The sequence below is a fragment of the Panthera leo genome, chromosome E2 (assembly GCF_018350215.1).
Source record: "Panthera leo isolate Ple1 chromosome E2, P.leo_Ple1_pat1.1, whole genome shotgun sequence".
In the NCBI taxonomy this organism is placed as follows: domain Eukaryota; kingdom Metazoa; phylum Chordata; class Mammalia; order Carnivora; family Felidae; genus Panthera; species Panthera leo.
Genome location: NC_056693.1, coordinates 44,026,787 through 44,045,671, shown reverse-complemented (window position 1 = coordinate 44,045,671; position 18,885 = coordinate 44,026,787). Strand labels below are relative to the sequence as shown.

Below are 18,885 nucleotides of genomic sequence, written 5' to 3'. Positions count from 1 at the left end.
CAACTTATGAATGGACAAACAAAATGTGGTTAATCTGTATGGTGGAACATTATTCAGCCATAAAAAGGAATACGTACCAATCCACGCCACAACATGGATGAACCTCAAAAACATTATTCTAAGTGAAAGGAGCCAGACACAAGACCATACAATGTGTGACTCCATTTACATGTAACATCTCCAACAGGCAAATCCACAGAGATGAAAAGTAGTTTAGTGGTTCTCAGGGGCTAGGGGAAGTAGGAATGGAAATTCACTAATAATGGATATGGAGTCTCTTCTTGAGATGATGAAAAAGTTGTAGAACTGTATCTAGTTCTAGTAGTGATAGTTGTGCAACTCTCTAAATATAATAAAAACATTGAACATTTTAAACTGGTGAATTTAGGTGTATAAATTACATCTCCAATAAAAAGTTTAAAAAGTGGGGATAATCTACTACCTAGAACTACTTCAAGAATTTACCCAGACAGCATATATGACAGACTATTTGTTAAAGGCTCATTTGTTAACTAGGTGGACGGGACAGGACATAAAAGCAATCTTCCCATTTCGAGGACATAAATGGAGATGATAAACTTCACAGGAACTGCATTCCAAATTTCAATGCCAGATCCAATTAGATGGTCCTTCAATGGATAGAATTATGTTCTGCTAATGGTTTCCCAACTTGCTTCACTTGACGTAGAAATCTGAGAATGAGATAGGGAGTTCGGCCTCTGACAAGTTAAGACTTGTAATCCCGCTCAGTTCGAAACTCAGTAAAAACAATTTCTATCCACCTCTCCCCCCAACCACCCACCCGGCTTCCCGGCCTTTTGGTCTCCCTCCCCTTGTCTCTTTTGGCCAGAAATGAAAACTGTTCTCTGAGAGAAAGAGGCTAGAAGAGTTAGTGAGATCTGCTTGGGCATGTCAGGATATCCAGGTTGTCTCACTACACACACGGGTACACCTTCACCTCCCATGCTTGGCTCAGAGCCTAGGGTTTTGGTGTGTCTTTTTTTTGTTTTTCCTTTTTCTTTTTCAGTGAGTCTGGTAGTTTTACCCAAAGATCTTTCTGACACCGACAGGGATCAGTTGGATCTCTGAAATGCATCTGTCGCTGGTTGCTTTCAAAATGTCCTTTAAATAATTCAAAGTGACTGAGAGAATACGTGAGCAGATCCACAGGGTGATAAATAACTTGGCTATAATGTCCTCCTTGAAGAATATCACTTATTTATCATATTCATTATTGAACATCTATTGACCATTATTGAACTGAAGTGTGAAAAATACTCCAAATATTATGGGACCCTCAAGGACGTATTTTAACTCCTATTTTGGAAAAAAAGACTTCCACTTTTTGCCTTATATATTTCCTGGTCAATTAAATGTTTTAAAACAATGAGAATGCATTAATTTGTGCAATTAATAATGATATACCAAAGAATTTTAAAAAAATATATAGATATACAAGGAATCCAAAAAGGAGAGACACTTAATGGCCACAGTCTAAGATTAGGTCTTCTACTTACTAAGGCTGGATTGCAACTCCAACGCAGCAATTTGGTATCTAATTCTCTGCCTGAACGACTCGCTACTAAGTACCACCTGGGAGCAGCTGCTGTGAGAATCATCAACCATCACTTTCTCAGTAGCACCACAAGGAGAGGCAGACCATCTTTCATAAAATTAAACTTTAACTCATAGGGAATTTAGTTCTCAGACTGTTGTGATGGACAGATAATACACACACCAATAGGTCTTACATCAGGTATCAATAAGGATCTGTTGAATGAAGAAGTTTAATTCCCCTCTGCTCTGTGCTCAGACTGCACAGTTGGTGAAAAATTACAAAGGAAATACAACTTACCAACAAATTAAGCAAAAGAAAGATTGTAATTTTCACATGGAGACATTTAGGCAGGTTAGAAAAGGAAAACTTAAAGACATGGATGGATGTGGACGTGAGCAAGTGCGTGTATACACACACACACACACACACACACACACACACACACACACACACGCTCCCCACAACGAAATGCTACTCAAACCACAGCCACACACCCCTTGTACTGCATGTTTACAAGGGGGCTGGTGTTGTCTGACTGGGAATCCAGAATGGCTTGGTTCCTGGAGTGCTTTGTATGTAGGCAAAAGGCATTGGCAATGCAGGTGGGAAAATTCAGCTCTTTCTTTTCTTAATGGGAAATTCACCTAAGGCCTTGGCCGTTAAATGCATGTTACAAACACCAAAACATCAATTAATTCAAACTTGTCCATTGTGGGGAGCTGAGAACAGAAATTACACCTCTACCTCCCATGTTCTTCATCACCAAATTAGCTACTAACTGATTAGCACACCAATTAAAATTACTAAAAACAAACATAAAACCAACAGTTGTGATTTTTATAGCAGACCCTAGAGGCTAATGAGCTCAATGGGTTAATCAGCCAAGAAGCTTATTCCAAACAGCAAAGTTGCCACATAAGAATGACATACCTCCTCTTCCCCGCAAAACCCTGTCCTAAAAAAAAAAAAAAAATCAAGAAACAACAGTATTACAGCTCCTTGAGAAAAGTACTGAATGACTTATTTTCTGAGACTTATTAATTATAGGTATTTGAGGTTCCTGCTTCATTGATTTACTATTTCCATAATTACCATTCATCGTCATGTGACTTCCTGAGCCCCAGGCTTATCTCAATTCTGAGCCTTCTTGCCCATTGACCTATAGATAGTTACCTTCTCTCTTGACACCCTCTACTCTTTTGGCTTCTGCTCTCACCTGTTTGACCTCTTTGGGTGGTTCTTTTGTCTCCTTGGAAGAATTTTCTTTTTGCTTTTTAACCTAGTCATGACAACTCACTGTTATAGTGTTTCGTATATAGCAGGCGCACAATAAATGTCTGCTGAATAAAGAATGAATTCCAAGGCTCTGAAAACTTCATTACTGGCTTCAATCCTCCACCTTTCCCTGCATTCATGCTCTTTGCTCTGTGACCTGGCAGCTTATCCCACTGAAGGGAACCAGTGTATTTCTCTCCCTCTTGACTTTTGGGTTGGGCCACGTTGACAGTGTAGCCAACAGATTGAGGGAGAAGTGATAGGATGCAGGTTCCAGCCTTAGACCTAAAAAGGCCTCTCAAGTTTGTTCTTGTTCTCTTACACTTCTGCCATGGGCCAGGGGTGTGGAGGCCACTGGGAGGCCACTGGGCCAGGGGTGACCAAGAACGGGCACAGCAAAGCTGCCACAGCCTGCCCGTAGAACCATCTAGCCAAGCCTGTCCTAGATCAGCTGAACCCTATCGGTCTACAGATGTGTGAGTGATAATAAATGATTGATGTTTTAAAGTACCGAGGGTGGGGGCAGTTTGTTACATAGCAATAACTACCTGATAGAGTCTGCCTACTCAGACTTTAGATCTGAGAAGTTACATACATTACCACATTATTATCTAGCAATCTAACAGTAGAAGCAGCAGTAATAAGATGATGATGATAACACTAAAAGCATAACAGCTAAACCTATTTGGACACTTACTATGTGCTAGGCACTTTCAAGGTATTAACTCATTTAATCCTAATATTAATCTCCCTTCATAGACTTTTTATGATAAAATAGTTTTAGATTTATAGAATCATGGAGAAGATAGCCCAGAGAATTCTCATATTCCACACCCACTTGCCCCTATTATTAATTTTTGCATTAGCATGGTACATTTGTCACAATTAATAAACTAAGAATGACATTTTATTATCAACCAAAGTCCATAATTTCCTCAGATTCTCTCTGTTTCTTCTGAATACCCTTTTTCTGTTCCAGGATCCTATCTACCACATTACATTTAAATCATCGTACCTTCTTACTCTCTGACAGTTTTATTCCTTTTCTCCCCTTAAGAATTTTAATTATTTTTGGTAACAGCTTGAGATATAATTCACATATCATAAAATCTGCCAATTTAAAGTATACAATTCAATGGTTCCTACAATATAGTAGGAACACAGTTGTGCAACAATCACCACAATCAATTTTAGAATGTTTTCATCATCCCAAAAAGAAATCCTTACCCTTCAACTATTACCTCCCAACACTTTCCCCTTTCCTGCCAGCCCTAGGCAACTACTTATCTAGTGATCGATACATTTTCCTATTCTGCACATCTCATATAAGGGAACCATACACTATGCACTCTTTTGTGACTAACTTCTTCCACTTATAATGTTTTCAAGGTTCATCCCTGCTGTAACATATTTCACTACTTCCTTTTTTTAATGACTGGCTAATATTGCATTGTACGGATAAAGTATATTTTATCTACCTGTCAGTTCATGGATATTTGTATTGTGTTCATGTTTTGGCTATTATGAACACTGCTGCTATGAACATTCATGTACAAGTTTTTGTGCGGACATAAGTTTTCATTCCTCTTGAGTATATACCTAGAAGAAATGCTGCGTCAAGTGGTGACTCTATGTTTATCTTTTTGACAAACTGCAAGACTGTTTTCCAAATTAGCTATGCCATTTTACATTTCCATTTAGCCCTCTTTCTACAAATATGAAATTGAAACCCAAAAGAATCAAGTAATTTGCCCAAGTCCATATAGCTGAGCAGCACAGGAATGGAGGTGCACCCAGGTGGTCTGTCCCAGAGTCCTAGCTCTTGACGATTATACTCCACTGGTGAAGCCAAGAGAAGCCAAAAGATAACCAATCTTCTCACCATTTCTGATTCTCACTCTTCTAGGAAGGATGCCTATTCTCTACATCCTGTTGAAGAAGCCTCTCTCTAGACTTGGAATCCACAAATTAATGGAGGTGGGGAGAACAACAAAATTTGTTGTTGCCATAACAACAAATTATGGCAAAAAAATATTTCAATGAGGGGCGCCTGGGTGGCTCAGTCAGTTAAGCGTCTGACTTCGGCTCAGGCATGATCTCACAGTTTGTGGGTTCAAGCCCCACGTTGGGCTCTGTGCTGACAGCTTGGGTTCTGTGTCTCCCTCTCTCTCTGCCCCTCCCCTGCTCATGCTCTCTCTCTCTCAAAAATAAAATAAACATTTAAAAAAGTGTTTAAAAAACATTTCAATGAAAAATTGGTATATATTCTGAAATTCTTTTAAATTAAAGGGAAAGCAATGGTGCATACTAGCAGTAGTCAGGTACAAAAAGGTTAAGGTAATGAGAGTTCATGCATGAGCCATTCTTTACTTCCTTGAATGAGAAGAAATGGGTTTTAATCTACAGAATGACAAAGACTTCCTCATCACTATCAGACACTGAAGCTCTGTTGGAACCCTTAGGAAACCATCCAGGAACATTATTATTATGACTTAAATTGAGTCCTAGCTAGGAGACAGGGAGATGAACAAAAGGACCAGCAGTCTTGTGGTTCCATGACTTTAGAGATTTTGTGCAAACATATATGCCACAATCTTTGGTCCACAGACTCAGAGTCCTTTAAACCAGGACTAACTTACCCTGAATAGCAGACAGATATACAAAGGTGTCTTCATGCTCCAAGTTCTCCAAGAATATCTGCAACCACAAAATAAAGGAGTGATATGATTTGCAAAGAAAAAACAAGACATAAGTGACCCTTATGGCAGCCTCAAAAGAATAAATGCTTTTCTTCTTGTTTGTCTTGGCCAGACATTGGTCTGACTTGAGAATCTTGTAGGGAAGACGGTGTATATGTTTGAAGACCCATTTTTACAATAGCTATAAAAGAGTACCAGTTAGAGGGAGACACTTCTTGAAGTGGCCAAGTATATATCAGAAGTAGGCACGGAAACCAAGATCTGGAAGAAGAATCCTCAACGTTTGCTCCACTACAGGCCATGGTGGGCAATACTCTCACATGTGACACGACAGACTACCAGTCATGAAACACAAGATGCCAAGTGTGGGGTTATGTCCAATTGATGGCATATTTGCTCTAATTTCATCCTTTTCCCTTGCATTCAGAAAGTATACGGAAATGCAAGTGACAGAGAGATGTTACTGAGATAACCCTGAATCTGTTCTAATTTATTTCTTTAAATCTTTTGCACATTTCGGCACTTCAGTTGACGTTAGTTACAAATTGTCTTCAACAGATTGTCTCACAATTGAGGAACGCACTGGGGTGTCAACTGCAGAGAGTACTTAAGCTTATGAAGAAGATAAGACAGTGACATATTAAGTTTAGGCCCTAATATGAGGGCCAGAGAAACACAGCAGCCATATGCCCATTTTTTTCCTGCTTGGGAGTCTAGGGGAAGGACGGGGGTATCTGCTCCACATTTAGTGATGCATCGTTTGCTGGCACAGTGAGTCTTGATACCAACTTGATGCTGCTGGTCCCCACATCTGCAGCATGTTAGGGAGAGCCGAAAATTAGTTTAATTGGAAAGAGGGCCAGGTTGGAAGGGGTGGGATCATGTAGGGAGTAAAGGAAGCTTAATCCAGGGTAGTGGCCATGGGAATAAAGAAGAAGAGAGAGAGAGGTATTTGACAGACTTCTTGGAAAAAGAATTGACAGGACCTGACCAATCATGCACAGAAGATGAAGGCTAAATAAGTTCAAGAAAATCCCAAAGACGTTCATAGCATTCACCATCTATTTGGTGTATGAAGGGATATCTTTGGTGATTGATTACTCAAAGGAGATACATAATTTGAGGCTTACAGTAATATTTTAATGGCAGCAGATCCTTGGCACATTAACAGGCCTTGGTTTTCTCATCTTAAAATGGGGATAATACCAATATTGCAGGTGTTGTGAGGACTAGAGACAATGTCTGAAAGGTATAGGACCAGGCTCAATAAACAGTGGTTATTATTATTATACTATTGATTCTAACACTTCAGTGACTAGAGATAAATGTTTTCAATCAGAATTATAACTCTTAATCTAATGGCTAAAGAATATGAAAGAGATGATAATTATGATGGGGAACCTTTTTTAGATGCTCATTGTGTGCTTATCTCTATAATTGCTTTACGCAGACTTTTTTTTTCAAGGTGTCAGCAGGCTCATTCATTCCCTCTAACATATATATATATATATATATATATATATATATATATATACACACACACACATACATATATATATATATATATATATATATATATATATATATATATATATGTAAATGTATTCATTCATTCATTCATTTTAAGTAAGCTCTATGCCCAACATGGAGCTTGAATTCACAACCCCTGAGATCAAAGGTTGCCCGCTCAACCAACTGAGCCAGCTAGGTATCCATACATGACTATTTTATTTTAAATTTTAAATATTTTTCCTTCTTTCCTTTTGTTTCTTTTTTCAGGTTTTATTTTTATTTTGGGGGTGCCTGGGTGGCTTGGTCGGTTAAGCGTCTAACTCTTGATTTTGGCTCAGGTCATGATCTCATGGTTTGGGGGTTGAAATCCTGTGTCAGGCTTCACACTGACAGCTTGGGATTCTTTCTCTCTCTCTCTCTGTCTCTGCCCCTCGCCCACTCAGTCATGCTCTCTCTCTCTCAGATAATAAACTTAAAAAAAGAATTTCTTTTCAAGTAATCTTTATACCCAATATAGGGCTCAAACTCACAACTCCAAGCTCAAGAGTTACATGCTCAACAGACTGAGCCAGTCCAGGTGCCCCTAAATCTTTCAACATAAGGTGGGTCCTACTGTTATTACCCTCACTTTACAGATGTAGAAACTGAGGGGGGGGGGGGTGCATGGGTGGCTCATTCGGTTAAGCCTCTGACTCTTGATTTCACCTCAGGTCACAATCTCATGTTCACAAGATCCAGCCCTGTGTCTGGCTGTGCACTGACAGCACAGAACCTGCTTGGGATTCTCATTCTCCCTCTCTCTCTGCCCTTCCCCCTTGAAAAATAAATACACAGATGTAGAAATTGAGGTTCAGAAATTTTAAATGACTTGTCCAAGAAAATGATCTGGGATTGGATCAGTAGTCTCTAGACTCTTTGCTCTTAATCTCTAACCCATACTGAGGTCAGGAAAATTACCACAAAAGGGAAAAGATCCCCAACCAAGTATACATTTTCTCCCACATACATCTCTCGTGTACAGAACAGACTCTTCACTGTGATGGAGGGAGAAGGCAGGAGTGAGGGGAGCCAGTTCTGCACAATTCCCCTACAAAGGGGGCCCAGAAAAAACAGGTGGCTTCTCTGGGAATTTGCTCATGCTCTGCCTTCCCCTTTTCTTTCCTGTTCAAGCTCAGCTGAGTGGTCTCAGGTGGTTATCTAAGTCTTTCCTGTGTCTACATCTTGCCTCCTCAGAACAATTACAATTTCCCTAAAGGTGGTCCAGGGCAGGGGCATCTGGGTGGCTCAGGTGGTTAAGCGTCCAACTCTCAGTTTCAGCTCAGGTCATGATCTCGCGGTTTCATGAGTTCGAGCACCACATTGGGCTCTGTGCTGACAGTGCAGGGCCTGGTTGGGATTCTTTCTCTCTCCTCCTCTCTCTCTGCCCCTACCCTGCTCACACTGTCTGTCTCTCTCAAAATAAATGAATAAACTTGAAGAAAATTAAAACAAAAAAACCCAGGTTGTCCAGGGCAGTGCTTGGTACATAGTCAAGGCTCCCAGAAAGCTGCCCCACTCTGCGTGCATCTGTTTTCCCAGTATGTTCTACTTACCTTGAGAAGCTTCTCTTGCATCTCAAGGGCTTTTGCTTCTCTCTGCTCTATCCAGCAGGAAAGAGTTCGCAGGGCAGCAGCCCGCGTTGGAATCTGAGGATCATAAGCTGATAAAATAACCTCCTGGAGCTGGTCTGTGGTGATGCTTCCAGACTTGTGGTTTGTAGTAGTTCTGGACGCACTGACCTCCTGAGCAATGGGTGGAGTGTGAGATTTCAGGCCCATTTGCCTGGATTTCTCCCGGCTTTGCTGTTGTTCGAGGTCAGACCCATTACTGTTCTTTTCATGACTGGTTTGTTGCTGTTCTTCTATTTTCCCTTCTGGATCCTTTCTGTTCAGGGTACTTTGGGCAGCCACACTGACAGCATCAGTGGAAAACGCCCCATGTGTCGAGATGGTGATGCGGAGATCGGCAGCGAGCTCTTGGATGACAGGGTCAGGGTACACACTGGAGACCTTTTCCAACAAAGGCAGCAATTGCTTCAGTACAGCGAAATCACCTGACTTCAACTACAAAATGAAAGAACAAATGCCAAACCCAAATTAATATAGCAGATGTTAATAATGCCTAAGCACAAGGGAACATATTCTGAGTAAGATCTTATTCATGGTGTAATCAGCATAGTCTAGCACTCAGTAACTATTGTTGAATAATTATAGCTAACACTTATTAAATACCGCGTGCAGGTATTTTTCTGAGTTAAAAATAAACTAGTGATGTACATGATTACACTTAATTTTTAGTGGGAATTTAGTGGGAACCTGGTGGGAAAAACATGATTATCCTATGGTTTTAATTTGCATTAGCCAGACTACCAGTGCTATTAAGCATCCTTTCATGTTTTTTGGCTGTCTGCATTGCTTTTTTCTGTTAACACCCTGTTTACATCCTTTGGACCCACTTACCTGTTAGACTGTTTGTCTCTACAGCTATTCTCACCATCTCAGGTTTTAGTACCCAGACATATGGTAAAATTATTTTCCAGATTATTATATTTTGACTTTTATTATCTTTTTTACTGCATTATTGTACTTTTAACTTCTATGTACCTTTTGCTATAAAAGATGAGTTAATATTAGCAACTTAGTGCCTGACACATAGTAAGTGCTATGTAAATGCTTTAAAAAGAAATACAATAAAAAATACGCACATATTCATATCCCTATAATCTAGTTATGATTATTATCTATATTATAAATGGGGGAAATGAGGCACAGAACAGTTAAATAATATGTACAAGGTCACACAACTGGAAGATGGTGAGATATGAATTCAGTAGGTCTGGCTCCAGAGTCCACACTCTTACCCAATACCCTACAGAGTCTCACTTGAACAAATAAAGCAGTTTTTTAAAAAAAATTTTTTTTTAACGTTTATTTATTTTTGAGACAGAGAGAGACAGAGCATGAACCGGGGAGGGTCAGAGAGAGAGGGAGACACAGAATCTGAAACAGGCTCCAGGCTCTGAGCGGTCAGCACAGAGCCCGACGCGGGGCTCAAACACACGGACCATGAGATCATGATCTGAGCCGAAGTCGGACGCTTAACCGACCAAGCCACCCAGGTGCCCCTAAAGCAGTTTTTTTTAAATGTTTATTTGTTTTTGAGAGAGAGAGAGAGAGCATGCATGAGAGTGTGAGGAGGGGCAAAGAGAGAGGGAGACAGAGGATCCAAAGCAGGCTCCGCACTGACAGCAGAGAGCCCCACACGGGGCTCAAACCCACAAACTGTGAGATCATGACCTGACCTGAAGTCAGACACTTACCTGACTGAGCCACCCAGGCACCCACAACTAAAGGAGTTCTTAACTACATTTTCTAAAGTGGCTGGTCAGCATACAAAGGCATCATAGGTCTGGAAGGTATCGAGACAATAATTGGCAAGAGGGAATTTTTCCTAGAAAGTGAGAGTGAAAATTACATAAGATTTTACTCTCTCCTGCAGCTTTGTTCTATAATGCCATATGCCTTACTAGGAAAAGTGTATGTGCAGGCAGTAGAGAAATGAGAATCAGTGAGAATCTTTTTCTCTTTGAAAACACTAGAAACATTATCATATGAGGCTTCATGAGCCCTTGATATTTGAAAACCTTGCAAGTCTTAAAATCCTTTTTAGAACAAGGCAGGGTATTTATTACTAACTCATTCACTCGTTTCATTACCCAACCAACCAATCAACCAACTGCCTGTGTAAGATCTATATAATATTCTCATTTAAACTCTAAGTCTGCAGAACTGTTACTGTTTATTTTCCCCATCACTTTCCTTCCAAGTAAATAAAAACTTGAGGTTTATGTCAGGTTTGTACCTATAGAATTTCACCACACACACCCCTCAGATTCCTTTGTTTAAACATTAGGAACTCTACAAAATTGACAGAAGGTAAAATTTCTAGCTTTGCAGAGTATGTTAACCTATCTGCATGTGTACGACAACTGACTACTGCATTGTTACTATATCTTAAAGGGAGAAGAGGATATGTATGTCCAGAATAAAAATTATGTTATCTGAGTAAAAGTTCAATTTTATCAGGAATCTGTAGAACTGGGAGAGATATTTTAGTAATAGACAGTGATAGATATTTAGATAATTTTGTGAGTATTACCATTATGCTAGACTTCAGCTCGTGCCTCCTTAGCATTATGGGCATTTGTTTTTTCTTTAAGTGTCTGAAATGGGAAAATCTATTTATAGCAGGAGTGTATGGCCTCTTTCATTTCTATTGTACACAACAATTACTTCTTAAAAAAAAAAAAAAAAGAGGGGTTCCTGGGTGGCTCAGTCGGTTAAGCGGCCAACTTTGGCTCAGGTCATGATCTTGCAGTCTGTGAGTTCGAGCCCCGCGTCAGGCTCTGTGTTGACCACTCAGAGCCTGGAGCCTGTTTCAGATTCTGTGTCTCCCTCTCTCTGACCCTCCCCCGTTCATGCTCTGTCTCTCTCTGTCTCAAAAATAAATAAACGTTAAAAAAAAAATTAAAAAAAAAAGATAACTAGACCAATGCAACAAAATAGAGAAACCAGAAAGAGACCTATATAAATATAGTCAATTGATTTCTTTTAAGTTTATTTTTTTAATTTAAGCACAGTTGCCACACAATGTTACATTAGTTTCAGGTGTGCAACACAGTGATTCCAATATAATCAACTGATCTCTGCCAAAGAAGGAAAGTCAACACAATGGAGAAAAGACAGATTTTCAACAAATGGTGCTGGAACAACTAGACATTCATGTAAAAAAAAAAAATGAATTTAGACACTGACCTTACACTATCACAAAAATTAGAGAGAGAGAGACAGAGCACGAGTAGGGGAGGGGTAGAGACAGAGAGAGGGAGACACAAAGTCTGAAGTAGGCTCCAGACTCCGAGCTGTCAGCACAGAGCCCAATCCGGGGCTCGAACTCACAAACCACGAGATGATGACCTGAGCCGAAACCGTGAGTCAGTGGCTTAACCGACTGAACCACCCAGGTGCTCCTAAATGGATCATAGATTTAAATGTAAAACGCAAACTATTAAATTCCTACGAGAGAAGAGAAAATCTAGATAACCTTGGGTATGGCGCTGACTTTTCTGATAAAATACTAAAGAAAAAAGTCCATTAGAGAAATAAGTGATAAGCTAGATTTCACCAAAATTTAAAATTTTTTCAACTTTTACTCTGCAAAAGACAATGTCAAGAGAAAGAGCAGACAAGCCACAGACTAAGGGGAAATATCTGCAGAAAGACACAGCTGATAAAGGACAGTGATCCAAAATACACTAAGAACTCTTAAAACTTAACAATAAGAAAACACGCAAGCAACCCAATTTACAAATGGGCAAAAGAGCTGAACAGACCCTTCGCCAAAGAAGATACATACACATACAGCATATGAAGAGATGCTCGGCATCATATGCCATCAGAGAATTGCAAATTAAAATGAGATACCATTATATACCTATTAAAATGACTAAAATCCAAAACACTGACAACAGCACAGCTGGTGAGGATGTGGGGCAAGAGGAACTCTCATTCATTGTTGGTGGGAATGCAAAATGGTACAGTCACTTTTGCAAGACAGTTTGGCAGTTTCTTACAAAACTAAACATACTCTTACCATATGTTCCAGCAACTGATCTCCTTGGTATTTACCCAAATGACATGAAAACTTCTGCCCATACAAAAACCTACACATAGATGTTTATAGCAGCTTTATTCATAATTGCCAAAACTTGGAGGGAACCAAATGTCCTCCAGTAGGTGAATGGATAAATAGATTGTGGTACATCCAGACCATGGAATATTATTCAGCACTAAAAAGAAATGAGCTATCAAACCCGACATACATGGAAGAACCTTAAATGCCTATTACTGAGTGAAAGAAGCCAGTATGGAAAGGCTACACAGTATATGATTCCAATAAGTTACATTCTGGAAAAGGCAAAACTGTGGAAACAGTAAAAAGATCAGTGGTTGTCAGGGGCTGAGGGGAGAGAAGGGTGAAGAGGCAGAGCACAAAGAATTTTAAAGGCAGTGAAACTATTGTGTAAACAATATCATAATAATAGATGCGTGTCATTACACATTTGTCAAAACCCGTAGAAGTGTTCAGCACCAAGAGTAAACCGTAATGTAAACTGTAGGCCATGAGTGATAATGTGTCAATGCAGAATCAAAGACGTAATAAATGGATCACACCAGGGCAGAATGCTGATAGTGGGGGAAGCCATACTCTCTGGGGCAGAAGGTCTATGGGAAATCTGTGTAATTCCTGCTCAATTTTGCTGTGCACCTAAAACTGCTCTAAAAAAGAGTCTATTAATAAAATACCCAACCAACTTTTCTTCCAGTTTTCAAGCTTCTTAGTCATTGTTGGATTCATCTTATTTGAGCGAGTAACTTCCCTAATCACCATAGGCGTAGGTGGATTCTGAATCAAATAGTTTACAAGGCAATTAAAGTTATGCATTCCTTCAGTTTCATAAGCCTACAGATTTCCCACTATGAGAATAATTAGGGAAATCTAAGACTACAGGTGCCAACTATTTTGTTCATAGATGTTCAAAAAAATGTTGAGGTATAAAGTAATATTCACTTAATTGATAGATGAGAAAACGGAACCACTAAGTAATTATTAATAATTTTTCAAGGGTCACCAGAGGCCATATCAAAGTTGAGAATTAAACATAAAGCCCTCATTTCTACTCCTGTCACTGCTTCTCATCACAGATCTCATATCCAGACTTCAAAATTCTGTGTAGAAGGCCTGAGGCCTGAAGGAGCAGCCCGCAGGTGAGTGACAGATTCCTTTATCTGGCTGCCTCTCTTCCAGGATCTCTGGAAGGCTTCAGGAGTGGAATGGGCAGAGCTCTGTCAGCCCACCTCTATGATTTATTTCAGGGCGTCAAGAGTGAACCAGTTAGATGGTGAGTTGTTCTGAATTTCTGCAAGTTTTCAAATTTAAGAACTGGGGAATGGACTGGCAGGGGTGGGATTGGGGGTATGGAGTGGTGGGAGGGAGCACACCTGCTAAGGGAAGCATATGAGGACCAAAGTGACAGCCAGAGGACAGCATGCATACACTGAAAAAGCCCCACAGGAGGCTTTACAAAGCTAGCCTAAGGGGCATACGTCTCCTCATCCGGCCTTACTCTGCTCCAGTGAGAATCACTACTTTGGGAGAATCTGAGGGTTTCTTCCAGCAATAAAATGCTGACCTAATTCCATAAAATATTTATGTGTATTCTTTGTGTACTCATTTCTATATATCACCTATGTTTCTCCAGATACTTTGCTGAATAGTTTACATGTCCAGTTCTCATCTGTGTCACTGAATTTATTTACAAGTGGTATTTTAATTTTGGTTCTAAGTCAGCATGCAGTATGCCCTGTTTTATAATAAGCCGCACATAAAGATACTAATATGAATCTTTTTTCAAAAACTTAAGAATTCATCGGATTTACCACAGCCACTAGAAGGTAAGCTCCATGAGGGCAAAGAGGCACATGATAAATACTTCTTTTTTTAAAGTTTATTTATCTTTGACAGACAGAGAGAGCAAGGGAGGGGCAGAAAGAGAGGGAGACAGAGAATCCCAAGCAGGCTGCACACTGTCAGGGTGGAGCCCAATATGGGGCTCGAACCCACCAACCATGAGATCATGGCCTGAGCCGAAGTTGGATGCTTAACCGACTGAGCCACCCAGGTGCCCCAATAAATATTTCTTGAGCGAGTTCACTCTATGATACTCTCAGAAAATATGGTATGAGACCTCAGTATTCGGGTTTGAGTCCCAGCCCCACCACCCTGACCCTCCAAGCTCAGATCAGCTCCATGCAGTGGTGCTATAGGGGACACGGGCGCTGAAACATCATCAAGAAACTTTACCAACATCACACTTTTACTGACGACCAACCTTGAAATTTAGAAAATGAGTTTGGAATTACACTTGTCTTGTTAGCAGTCTTAGACCTACACTTTCTCTAAATTGACTCCTCTTCCTAGATACCGTGCTCTAATAATCATCTTAATTACATAAATTAGAAAGGAAAGAAAGAAAAGTTTAAATGCTGTTAGATTCTGTTTCATCAGCTAAAACAATGAACTCTAATCAGAGATTGATTTAGTATAATCTAGACTCTGAAGCAAAAGTCCTAGCCTGACAATGACCATCTGAAAACATAATTAAGAATCATGATTTTTTTTTCTATCACAAGGACAGAAAACCCAGAATTACTATAGAAGCCCCTTATGAATCCATGAGTCAAACAGAAAAAAAAATTAAGAGATCTAGGGCAAAAGTACAGGGTGACATGTTTATGTTCACTTAAGTAAATGCAAAGTCAGAGGAATCCAGAATGTCATCAGTGAGTCAGGATGGCTCATGGAAGGGCAGTGACAGGTAAAGGATGTACATTTGCATTAGCTAGGTGAATCGTCCTTAAAACATGACTAATTTACATAGCCAGTCCCCAAACAACGGGCTTCTAGAAAGGGAAATGGAAATATCTGCGTTCTATTTTCCATTTGGGATGTGGTACAAAATGATAGGTGTTAAGTAAGAGAAAAGAAAAGCATAAAGACCATACTCTCAACTTATGGAGACAAAGACTATTCTTAATATTCAACCAGAAAAACAAAAACCAATCAGGCCAACCAAATCCAATAATACAACTTAATAAAAACTAGTCCAATGATGAACCCCTCCTTGACAATTTAATGGCAGGGATATAGTAGGACTTCAGAAAATGAACCAAAAATGTTTTCTTCAAAGTACATGGAAAATATAAAATTTGGAGTGCTAAGTACATCTACCAAGAAATGGGCTTCACATTAACAACAGACCCAAATAAAATTCCTCTTCCCCTTAAGGACAAGCTTTGAAAGGACACAAATTTGAAGATTTGAATCTTCATATTAAAAAATCCATTCCCAGAGGGTTCTCCACTCATTGCTACGAGTCATGACCTGTCTGATTTTGGGTCAGATTTCATTACATTTGCATCAAGCTTATTCTGCCTTCTTACAGTCTCCTAACATACACACATGCCCACCTCCCTTCTTGTCCGGCACTCCTCTGACTCTCGGTCTCTGTAACTCAGCTACACACTGGCTTCTGTTAGTGTTTAAATATACCAGGCTCTTTTCTGCTTCCCAGACTTTGTATGTGATGTTGTCTTTTAATGATTTTCCTCCATCTGCACCCCGCACACTCCCAAGCTCCTATTCACTGTTCAAATCTTAGCTCAAACTTCTACTTCTCGGTAGAAACTTTCCCAGCCTAGGCTAGATGTTATGTTCTCTTGATACCCTCCTCTTTTCTTTTCAGGCACTTCATTCAATTCTAAGTATATCTTCTGAAGAGTTATTTAGTGTCTGACTCCCTCACTGGCTGTAAGCTTCATGAGGGTAGGGACCACGTTTGCTTTGTCCACAGCAGTATCCCGAGACCCTTAGCTCAGTGTCTGGCACATAGTGGTAAGCAATAAATATTTTTCAAGTGAATGAATTTAAAAATTACAAACTAAGTATATAAAAGATACATGCACGGGACACAAAAACTTTAACAGGCCACATGATGTGGGTTGAACAATGGATCCTGTGCTAAAACAGAACTATTCCAAACAGATGGAGTCCTAAGCAATCAGGAGGTTATCCAAGTTTTCCCCCAACTACAGCAGTGGGGACAAGGGCTGAGTTTTGGAAAGCCCTCGGAGTAAGGGGCAGAAAACCTAGCATTCGCCACAGATGCAAAACACTGTGCCAGGTATTTCCAAATCGAGCTTGTGCCAGGTCAGAAAGGGCCCTGCTCTTCTGACAGTGAAGTCTGAGCAGGGGACGGGGTGGAAGTGGTACGATCTTCTCATCCTCTGCTTTGGGGAGCATTCTCTTTAGCAACCTGACCTGTTTATCCTAGTCCTCCTGAGCGCAGCCTCATTCTGTTTTCTCACAAGGGTGAGAAGGGAAGCAAGAGGTTTCTCTCTTTCCTCTTCTCTCCTCCCTCTGTCCAGGTGGGGCTCATGTGTGCCACTCACCTGAACAGCTCCTCCCAGCATGACAGCCACCAGCCCCATGGACATGCTCAGCGTCTGCGATTCCACGGTGCTCTCTGCCTGGTGGGCCAAGCTTGCACACGCTCGCTGCAGGGTTGCTGCAACAAAGTCCACAACCTACACAGAAATAGAATTTAGAATCAGTGAGGAATAAGAAAAACAATCTCAAAAACCTCTTTACATCCTATGTCCACATCCTCACCTTCTTCCTCATCAACACATGAAGGCAAGAACCTGCAAGCACAGGCATGGTGCTCAGTGTCTTACACGCACAGTATCACCTACATCTCACGTCAGCTCTAGGAGGTCAGTGTTTCTGTCCTCATTTTTTTTTTTCCTAAGGTAAACTCTACCCTCAATGTGGGTCTTGAACTCACAGCCCCACGATCAAGAGACACATGCTCTACCGACTGAGCCAGCCCAGATGCCCCCGTCCTCATTTTTTGATGAAGAATCTGTGAGCTGCTCAAGCCCATACAGTCAATAAATGAGAAAGCCCATTTATACTTTCCCAAATGTTTTAATATACTAATCCAACTTCCTTGACTTTTCATGAATTTTGCCAGGAAATTAAAATGAAAAATAATTTGAGACTTTCTGACCATCTTAAAGGGTCCTAAATCTGCTTCTCCTAATGAGCCTTCCTCAAGGACTCCCCTGCCCCAACCCAGTTATGAAGGTCTGATTCCAATAAGCAGAGAATGGGGGAAAAGGCATTCAGTTTTATCTAGAATAGAGTCCTCAAACAATCAATACAAATGATCCAGCGTCATTTTTTTAAGTATCAAATATTTTTAAAGGATTCAGATCATTCATATATAAGATTTTATACAGCATTTGGCTAACAATTAAGCTTTAAATGGAATTAATTTGGTCAACTTCATTTTAGCAGCACTTGTATTAATCACCTTAAGTAGAAATACCTTTGAATAAAAGTGATCATACACACATCCGTGCTTGCGCACATACACATGTGCATGCACGCACACACACACGCATATTTAGGATTAATGGCTCAAAAGGGAAAAATCATTTTGAAAGTGGTACAGCTGACATAGGTCATAATAAGCCTCTAAATACCATGCAAGCTTGCATATTTAAATCTCTGGGCAAATCACATGCTAGGCTAGAGTCTTTATTGCAAGCTTAAAGTAAGGAGAACGGCTTGTTAACACTTGTCTTTGGAGCAAGGCAGGAAACTAGAAAGGTTATTAAAAGTTCCACTTACTGAAATGAACAAACGCTGGTTGTGGCAATTTTCACCACTCTCTCAAGCCTGAGACTTTACTGATATTAGAAGCTACAGACACTGGCCTTTCTAGAGAAAATGCTACATTTCTAGAGAAAATACTTGGGTCACCTATTTTGTCTCTGAAGAGTTTCCTAAAGCACCCCTTGATTATGGGAAGCTTCTGCTTCAGCACAAATGTATTGTTAAGTTGCTGGAATAGAACTATCTAGACTTTCCACTTTTTGTAAGTCCCTCTTTGCTATACATTTTTTCTTTCTTCTTTTTTTTTTTTTTTAGACGCCACAAAACAAGTAGTATGATCCTATTTTTGTCAAGAAAGAAACTATGGGGGCACCTGGGTGGCTGAGTCAGTTAAACGTCTGACTCTTGATTTTGGCTCAAGTCACGATCTCACAGTTCGTGGGTTCAAGCCCTGCATCAGGCTCTGCGCTGACAGCATGAAGGCTGCTTGGGATTCTTGCT

At 40.2% G+C, this 18,885-nt stretch overlaps 1 protein-coding gene across 3 annotated transcripts in view; it reads right to left on the bottom strand.

Annotated features, from left to right (window-relative positions):
* TANGO6 (transport and golgi organization 6 homolog) overlaps positions 1 to 18,885 on the bottom strand; it is a 191,800-nt gene that overhangs the window by 106,851 nt on the left and 66,064 nt on the right. For all 3 annotated transcript variants that reach the window (XM_042918981.1, XM_042918982.1, XM_042918980.1), the window contains exons 12-14: positions 17,154 to 17,288; positions 8,637 to 9,146; positions 5,473 to 5,530 (exon numbers count right to left, since the gene is read on the bottom strand). In XM_042918981.1, coding sequence (XP_042774915.1) covers positions 5,473 to 5,530; positions 8,637 to 9,146; positions 17,154 to 17,288 — 703 coding nt within the window. The remainder of the gene's footprint in view (positions 1 to 5,472; positions 5,531 to 8,636; positions 9,147 to 17,153; positions 17,289 to 18,885) is intronic.